The 9,461-nt window shown below is 32.5% G+C and overlaps 2 protein-coding genes across 2 annotated transcripts; one reads left to right on the forward strand and one right to left on the reverse strand.

Annotated features, from left to right (window-relative positions):
• Positions 1-3,359: 3,359 nt before the first annotated feature.
• LOC116347768 lies at positions 3,360-4,633 on the forward strand. Its single transcript, XM_031778487.1, has 4 exons — positions 3,360-3,550; positions 3,698-4,145; positions 4,219-4,533; positions 4,619-4,633. Exons 1-4 carry the CDS (start codon positions 3,360-3,362, stop codon positions 4,631-4,633), a joined length of 969 nt encoding a protein of 322 aa, XP_031634347.1.
• A 3,628-nt stretch (positions 4,634-8,261) lies between these two features.
• LOC116347766 lies at positions 8,262-9,461 on the reverse strand. The gene is made up of 2 exons (XM_031778485.1): positions 9,326-9,461; positions 8,262-9,176 (listed from the first exon to the last, which is right to left on the reverse strand). The coding sequence occupies exons 1-2, from the start codon at positions 9,371-9,373 to the stop codon at positions 8,457-8,459; spliced, it is 768 nt and encodes a 255-aa protein (XP_031634345.1). The 5' UTR covers positions 9,374-9,461; the 3' UTR covers positions 8,262-8,456.

Below are 9,461 nucleotides of genomic sequence, written 5' to 3' on the forward strand. Positions count from 1 at the left end.
CGACTTAAAGTTGTACTAAAAAGTTTTATTATTAATGTTAGATTTTTGACATTAGCGGCAGTGTTGAGTAACACATTATTATTGTAACGAAGCATTGCCAGTAATGTTATAAGAATAGCAATAGCTATTACTGGTAATGCTAGAATCTAACGTTACAATTGTAATGACGTTACTGTAATGCTTCGTTACAATTGTAATGTGTTACTGAAAAATGTAAATCTGTACCCAAAATACTTCCCGCGGGTACTCCCGACAAACTGCGATCGTGATGTCAAATAAACATGGAACCATTTGACAGTTTGGCGGCCGAATCCGAATCTCACTAACTTTTGAAGCAATTTCATGTGGATCAAAAGCCTTTGCGAAATCGGTGTACAACACATCCTTTTGACATTTGTTGATCATATTTTTGCGATTGTTGGAATTTTTGCGATTGTTGCCCGCACCATTTCTGCGCCTTTTAATGAAATGACGAGAAAAAGAATAAACAACACATCGTATGACTCGTATATAAACAGCGTGTACGAAAAACAGCATAGTAGGCGCAAATTTATTAGATTTTTGGTATTTTTTGTTCCTCTTTGTGCTGATCTTCGCCGCACAATGGATTCAAACGAAGAAGAAGTATGGTCTTAGCATTTTAGCATACAAAAAATCGAATGAACTACTATGCTGTTTTCGTACACGCTGTTTATATACGAGTTATACGATGTGTTGTTTATTCTTTTTCTCTTCATTTCATTAAAAGGCGCAGAAATGGTGCGTGTGCCTTTCAAAAGGCGCCAATTGTTCGAACGGGTATACGTATCTCACTGGTCATCTATGTAGCCGTGTTTTTATTGTTGTTTTTTCTCTTCTTCGATTAAATGCAGTGGAACTAAATTGAGTTGAACTATGGAATGAGGAATGGCGCAAATGAAGGGCTTCCGCATTTTGAATCTTCATAATACGGTCCGCTTGTAGACAACATATCTCATAACAAGTCAATAGTTTTCAGCTATGGATATAGCGGCTGCTATTTCATAGTTTCGTGTGCTGATCTTTGCTTTCTATATATTGTGCGTTCTTTTCAATAAACATTTTTCATCATCTCTCTCGTTTGTATACACTCGAAAACTATTGACTGCCCATAACCAAGGGGAAAAGTACTAGTATTACTTTTCCGCACACACCTAGTGTGAAAGGGGAAAGTATTGCAATGGGTCAAAATTTACGAAACCTCAAAAACATGTTTTCTGGACGTTTCTGAGGTCAGAGAACCCGAATCAGTCCGTTTTGAGCATGGTTGGTGTGGGTCTGTTCCACGTCGTACGTCGTACGTCGTACGTTGTCCGCCGTACGCAAAATTTGTCCATCGATTATCTCACCCCCCAGAAAAGTTATTTAAAATCTGACTGTACAGGATGATTAGGGGTCCCGAGGAATAGAAATCATTAGATTTTGAGCGATTTTGGTCGATGGAAAAAATTGTCGTGCCTGGAGTGATACCTATGAAAAAGAGTCCAATTTTCGTCCAAAAGTCATACTTAATGTAGACTTAAACACTCCAAAATATGTATTGGGGGGTTTTTTGGCACGAGAAAACCGAATTCGAGGTTAATTTTGAGATACAATCACTTTTTGATACAGTTTCCTTGAAAAAATCACCAAAAAATTGCATTTTTGTATGGGAGCCATGCCGTCACCTTAATGACGTGAAACTTTGCACAGACTATTTTTTGCACAAAAAAATAATATTCTGAAAGTTTGATGAGATTTTAAAAATATATGAGAACCTGGCGTGAAAGAGATGGCGCTTCTTAAATCGAGTCGCGTTGAAAGCCGACTGTAAGTGATACTCGGTACCTCCCATACAAAATTTTCAATTTTTGGTTCAAAAAAGAATATTTTGTATGGGAGGTACTCATAAATTTCGTTGAAATTTCTCCAAACTTTTCGAATGGTTTTTTTTTGTGAAAAAAATAACCTGTGCAAAGTTTCACATGCTTACGATACCATACAGGTATGATTCCCATACAAAAATCCATTTTGTTTTACTTTTGTATGAAAAGTGTTTCAAAAATAATGTTTATGGCAAAATTAACGTCAGACATATTTTTTATAGTGTTTTATAGAAAATAGAATTCTTTCAAATGTCGTACAAATGGGTTCATCATGAAGTGTGAAAAATCTTTTCCGAGTACTTCTGCTATCGAACAAATATTATTTTGAAATAGCTTAATAGAATACGCATCTACCACCGTGCGGAAAAGTTCGTCTTACTCCTGTAAGACTCTTTATTTTTAATTCAATTTAATACCAAATAATGCAAAAAAATACCAAGTAACAATTCCGAAAAATGCCATTTAATTTTTAATAATTTTTCACGGAAAAAATAAAACGCATCAATAAAGAAGTAAAACAGAGAAAAGGAAACATTCAAACCACTGCTACACAGCTCACCTTGTAAATCGTTGCACAACAACAAACAACTATAAGCAATGGCAGCGTGACAGTGGAATACAGAAAAGAACATACAAATATAAATCAATACGCAAATTTGTATATATTGGACATCATCTACTGAGTCGCCGCCAGTGTGCTTGTAGGTTTGAGCCGGTTTGAGCGCTCTAATTTTTTCGATCCTCTTTAGTTTTTATTCTTGTTTATTTTTTAAACCATTACTTTGAAGCAATGTCAAATTTGAAAAATACTTTTTAAAGGTGAATGAGTGATCCATTATCATTTCGAATGCAAATAGAAGTAGGTGTTTCCAAGGTAATCAAAACATGTTGCTATGCATGACGAATAGAATTTTGTATGAAATCAGACTACAAATATATTTTTGATGGTTTTTTTTAATGATGTACCTCTTGAGTATGACAAAAAAAAATCTTTTGGAAATTGTCCAACAAAAAATATATTTGAATCTCATCATAACATGGCAAGTGTCTAAATAAAATGATGGTATCTTTTTTCAATAGAGTTACGATGCGGAAAATTATGGAACAAAATAAGGTAATTTGATTTCACTGGTCAAGATGTTTCAGATTTATCCACGTGAATTATTGACCCAATTCGAAATAGTTGAACATTGAATTTGGTTCGCTGATGATTTCCGAAATAAAAATAGATATTGTATTATGCTATTTGAACAGAATCCTTTGGGTTTAATTTTTAATCAATTTAGATTGATAATGAATGATGATTAATCTCTTGTGTATAGGAGCGTGCCTATTTCTAAAAGTTTATGTTCCGGAAGAAAAGTAATTTAAAATAATATTCAGTTGATTGAAATGTTGCGGAAGAAAATTTATATGATCATTTTGTTGGTCGTATCACATCAATTGGCAGTTTCTTGCACTCAAGCAATTAACGTAATGGTATCACCAACGAAACCATTTGCATTTTATGAAAATCAATCGCCCAAAGGCTTGGATGTTGATGTTATTAAAACCTTTGCCCGAAAATATAAGCTGGAAGTCAATTTCTTCGAAGCAAATGAAACCTTCAAAGAAGTATTCAGTACAGCCGAACATACGGACACATTTTTAAAGTCGATAGAGTCCTTGTAAGTATTTCATTTGATAAAAAATATATAACTCATTGAAAGAATAGGTAAAATGAGTGAATTAATAATTTGTAGCAAAATCGACATTTTCATTGGTGCTTTGGAAGAAAACATGATTACTGAACAGTTTTCTGTCGCTTCGAACAGCTATTATCAAGAGAGTTTGACATGGTGTGTCCAGCAAAGAAAACCGATCCCCATATGGAAACACGTTTTCCATTTATGTAAAGATCCGCTAGTTTATACTGTATTCTTCCTGGAGTGTTGTTTAATTTTATTCATTGTATCATGGTTTCAACAATGGGAACCAAAGCAAAGAGGTTGGGATATGCATCAAATTTTCTTTGATGGATTTCGTGGCATGTTGGGTTTATCGATGAATATTAATCCAAAACATTTTACCTTTCGTATGGGATTTTGGTTCTATTTAGTCTGTTCAATGCTTTTTTCAATTCATGTCAGCACATTCCTTATAAAAGTTAAAACAAATCCTATTCTTGGTCCGCAAGTACATTCGATTCAAGAGATAATTGATGGTGAATTTACTTTGGTGGGCGATCAATTTACGCTTCGAAAAATTTCACAAGAAAATCAGGTATACAATTGCAGTTAAATTACAGTGTCTTTTTATTGAAACGTACTTTTAATAAACTTTTTCTCAAATACAGTCCTATCCAATGCGATCATTGGATCAATTTAAAATGGTTTACCAGCCAAGTGATTACATTGATCAACTTGAATGGAACGATAAACTTGCTGTTGCGCTTTCTCGTGAACTATCGCGGTCGCCAACTGGTAAAGACAATGACTCAAGTTTGAAAATCTACTGCTTTGAACATCCTAATAATATCTACGAGTATCCATTAAAAGTGTTGATGCATAAAAAATTTTCTTACGCAAAGGAATTGAATACATTCATTCGGTTTGCCAGAGAGTGTGGTCTTATTGATAAATGGCTAAAGGAATATCTACCGTTTGTGAAAGTAAAATCACAATTAGCGCATAACACTGTTAAGATAGGTCATATGAGGAGCACTTTCTCACTTTATTTTGCTTTGAATATGGCAGCCTTTAGCACTATAATCATCGAGAGAATTGTTCATAAAAAAGTCCAGGCAACAAAATTTGCATCATTCTGGCGATATCTTCATATGTACATTAGTCCTGAGCGATTTATTTTTTTGAATGATTACTCTCACTCTATCAAATTATGAAAGAAAAGATTTTGCAAATGAAAAAAGGCCATTCAAATAAATAGCACGTCAATGTGATAGTGGAAGTTTTTATTAAACTGTCGATGTATTGACTATATGTTCTCCTCATCTGAAATCACGTAACCAATTTGGCTAGTTTGATTGTAATTGTGCCCCTCTAGAGTATACAATCTTGAATGTATTCGATCTATTATTGCAATAAAATTGAAAGTCTCTGTGAACTATTCGAAGTTTTTGGTTTTATTGATATCTTTTTTTATATGTGCACTAGAGTGGTCAAAAAAAAAAAAAATTCGGTATCGAGATGCCCCATCCAGATTTGGATAATAGGATACGAAAAAACATATTTGAGACCATTTTTCATTAAAAAATCATCGGAAGCACCCGCCTAAATTCTTTGAAGTTTTCTCGACTAACGAATTTGGAAAAAATTTAAAGTCCAGAAAAAATATCTTTTCTGCTGTAAAAATACGTAGTGAGAAAATCGAATATGACGTTAGTTTTGCGATACGATCAATGTTTGATACATTTTTCGAACAAAAACCTGAAAAATCACAAAAAATGTGGATTTTGTGTGGCAGCCATGTCTTTATGGTATCGTAATGTCGTGAGACTTCGCATAGGCCATTTTTTTCACATAAAAATAACATTCTGGAAGTTTGAAGAGATTTCAATACAAATTGAGGGTACCTCCCATGCAAAATTTTCGTTCTTGAGCCAAAAATTGAAAATTTTGTATGGGGGTACCCCAATTTATGATTGAAATTTCTTAATACTCGTTGGTATTATGTATCTTGGTAAGAAAATAAGATTCACAAGTTTTCATGGTGATTTAAACAATAAAGATCAATAAAGAAACAAATATTATTCTACAGAAGAAAACCAGTGCATTTCATATTTTATCCTTTACATAGATAAAACAGTATTTGTAAAAAAATACCACATATCTAAATGTGGTCGAGAATGTAAAAGAAAGCGATCATTGAATCTATCTTTGTTGGAGCAAATTTAAAGATAACCCAGAAGAAATCATTTATAAGCTAAAACATACTTTGGTTTGAAGAGGCAGGCATATGTAATCGGTTCCCTAATGGTTTCGAAAGGATCTTCAGATACTTCTTCAGCGATATCGTGATAATCTGAAAGAAAAACGTTGGAACATTGAATCTTTTTAACACACTGATTTGGAATAATACCTTGTTAATTGCAGCATTTCGGTAATATTGCAGTGCATGCACTGAGCGAAAATAACACGTGTAATAATTCAGACGTCCGCCATTTATACAACAAAAATTCTTATTAAATTTAAAATTTTTATTAAGTTCTTTTTTATAAACCTTTATTTATGGGCTATCGAATAGCACATTTACATTACACTTAATGGACCTTTTTCTTCGATTTGTCGAAGTTTTTATCGAACCTTCAAAATCATGCTCTGGACAACAGATATGTCGATTTCTTTCAACTTTCTCTCAATCCATCCAACCAATTGTTGCACGTTTCAAGTATTTTGGATCTTCGCCTATAACATACATCCAAAAACAGACGAGAAATAATTAATTTGGTGTCTTTTTGTGGAGTTAAAAAGATGGTCCTTTTTTTATGGAAATTCTATTTTTTAAGAAGTGAGCCATTATTGTGGTTTTTCTGCTTGCAAGCACAATTTTGTCTTTAATCAGATAGTTCCCAATGAATTCTATCGATTTCAATAATATTTGGTTGATAATGGAGCATGTAAGGGAGGTGTTACCTTACGTTTCAGCACCAAATTCTCGAATAATGGCTATAAAATACCTTACAAAGAAGATCCTACCATACAAACACGCCTTTATCAAAGTTCGGTTTGTTGACGTCTCTAGCCTTATATAGTAGTGCCCTAACGTTATCAATGCAAAAGAAACCACTTGCACTTGATTCATGGTTCGATAGAGCAACATGCTATAAAGTGAAATAAACACCAAATTTGTAACACCCTTTGGAACTTTTACGTTACAAATTTTGCTGATTCCTAATGATCGTTCGATTCCTAAGAATCTATTGTTTTGGTTCAAATTTGGATGTGTTGTAACCATAAGAATCACCAAAAATGAATTTTTGCTTGGCCAACCCGGTTTTCGGTACAATTTTGAAGGGTTTGAGAATTTAAATTAGGAATTTTTTTGGCTTTCTCTAGAGAAGAGGAGAAAAAGTAGCATTTATTTTTCTCCAAATAATAATGCAACATAAAGTTTTTTATGAATAGTTTATTTGTTGTATTACAACAAATAAACCGTGTGAAAAAAACTTCATGTTGCAGTATTATTTGGAGAAAAATAAGAGCTACTTTCTCTCCGCAATGATTCATATTTTGAATAATAGAACAAAAAGCAGGAGAAATTGAAAGCAATGAGAAAGTCTGTCGTGCATCAAATTCGTTTTCTGGGGGAGGCGCTAGGGGAGGCGGATATGTATGTATGATGCTATAGCATTTTTCGCTGAGTAAAATAACCAGATCAGAACAAATTAAATCGTTTTGTTTCCGAAATCATGCTTTCACGTTGAAAGTTTTAATTTTAGTACCTCCTAAATAGAGGCAAAATTTACGAACATTTTTAAATTCCGTCTTAAATTTATTTTAATAACTCGTGTTATGAGTTATTTGTGTTTTTTTCTGACATTATAATGTGTTGATCTCTTGTTATTTTAACTTCTAGAAAACCTCGAACCTTTCATTAACTGGAGAGACACTGGGCGCGAAATCCTTTTCAAAACAAAACATCTTTTCCCGAAAGTTGTATACCTATAAAGTATATAGCCGAAAGAAAGGTTTTTCCGACGATTGATGTGTAAATAGATTCGGTTTCATTAATTCAATATTAATTGTAAAATTGTAGGCATTCATACCTAAGTACATTCAAATGAATGAATGAAGTATGAACATGAGCACCAGGTCGGTCTATGCAATAGTTCAATTTCAATAGTTAAAAAACCAATTCGAAAAAAAGCGACGTATAAATGCCTCTGTATTTTTAATTTATGATCTTCTTTTGGGTAAAATAGTGTCTAGTTCAATCGATATCTGCTACTCCGAAGTCGAAAGGGCGGGTGGTGTTTCATTGTGAACGATATTGTACAAATTTTGTAATATATTCAGTCTGTGATCAGACGGTGAATAAATAAATAAATAATAATAATAAAAATAAATTGTTGGAAAAATGAAGGATGAAAGTATTTAAAATTTTAAAACAAAATTGTCATTTATCATCATCCAGTGGCAATTCTATATATATTTTGTATCTTTGTTTCAATTTAAAGTACTGTTGGCACCACCATAAGTTGAAACTTGTTTGACTTTGAATATAACGCATACACAAATTTTAATATGGCCACACAGTAGTTGGCGACTGCATTTTTGAGAAATTTCAGATAATAATCTTTCTATCTGATATCTTTACAGATGAATACAAAGACATCAATAGTATTCGTTGTCTACTACCGAATAAATAAAAAAAGATATAAAAATGAATGTTTTGTGTTTTTATTTTGCAAATCAGGAGAATATTTCATGCACACAAAATAATTCGCAAAGAACAATTTAATGTAATACGTAAAATGTTAAACATATTGCGTTAAATTTATATAGTAATAATGCATGTGAATAGATGTTAAATTTTAGTTTTTGGATAAAAAATCTTTTTCGTAGCCAAAATCATTTAGCGGAAATTTCTAGGTTTCATTCCTTTTGATATTCTAGCCGATGAGGGTCCATGTCTCATTCCAATCAAAAATTCAACCCATGAGGTACGTGCACTGTTGTAGTTTTCCAGAACGTCCTTCAATTTTTCAAGATTTTGAAGATAAGGAATTATTTCGGAGACAGCTTGTCCGGCGTATTTAAATAGATCAGCTATATAATTTTCAATAATTTTTTTATGTGTTTTACGTGGAAGTTGTAATAATGTTCGATTTATCATAACAATATTTTTTACAATTTCTTTTTTATGAGAAATTGATGCACTCATATAATAATCGAAATGTTGATGCATAGCTTGGAATGCCGATTTCATCTCTGTTAACCCACTTTTTAAACTCCTATTTAGAGTGGATTTCAAGAAGCTGTGATATTCTTGAAAAAATTCAATGTCACCTTCGTTCGGCTTTTCAAATGCAAGAAGCGAAGTAATTTCTTGATTTGCTTCGTCAATAGTTTTAGTCGCTGCGACAATTTGATCAGTGTATTCTTTCACATATTGCAGCTGGTCTAGCCAACCGTTGTCTTCAATTTTTGTAATGGGCTGAAGTTCATCTTCTATTTCTGGGGTTAATTCGGCAATTGCGGCTACGAAATTCAGCTTATTAGTCAATTGTGGCTTTTGTGAGTATAATGCCTCCAATATTGAAATGAATGTGATAACTTCTTGACTTTTAACCAACTAAAGAAATAATAGATAAAAATAAGGTTTCATTTTGAGCATGTAAATAATTATTTGAATTAAGTTAATCATTAAAAAATTAATTCATTTTATTTTAATATTAAGTTGAATATATTATCAAAAATTTTCTTCACTAAAATATTTTATACCTGAATGGATAGCAGCAACGAAAAAAGTATAAAATATAGTGGCTTCATATTTTTTCTATTCTCCGTACCGAAAAAAATAACTTGATAAATCGATTGTTACATGTCCCTTTATATACAACATTTTGTTAAACCATTT

The sequence above is a fragment of the Contarinia nasturtii genome, unplaced genomic scaffold, assembly GCF_009176525.2.
Source record: "Contarinia nasturtii isolate CC-2019 unplaced genomic scaffold, AAFC_CNas_1.1 Cnas_scaffold_2106, whole genome shotgun sequence".
In the NCBI taxonomy this organism is placed as follows: Eukaryota; Metazoa; Arthropoda; class Insecta; order Diptera; family Cecidomyiidae; genus Contarinia; species Contarinia nasturtii.

Coding starts and splice junctions, on each gene's coding strand:
- LOC116347766 (XM_031778485.1), bottom strand. CDS start 9,373: ATGAAGCCACTATATTTTATACTTTTTTCGTTGCTGCTATCCATTCAG. Junction 9,177..9,325: donor CGTTGCTGCTATCCATTCAG/GTATAAAATATT, acceptor TTATTTCTTTAG/TTGGTTAAAAGTCAAGAAGT.
- LOC116347768 (XM_031778487.1), top strand. CDS start 3,360: ATGGTATCACCAACGAAACCATTTGCATTTTATGAAAATCAATCGCCC. Junction 3,551..3,697: donor TTAAAGTCGATAGAGTCCTT/GTAAGTATTTCA, acceptor CGCTTCGAACAG/CTATTATCAAGAGAGTTTGA. Junction 4,146..4,218: donor AAATTTCACAAGAAAATCAG/GTATACAATTGC, acceptor TCTCAAATACAG/TCCTATCCAATGCGATCATT.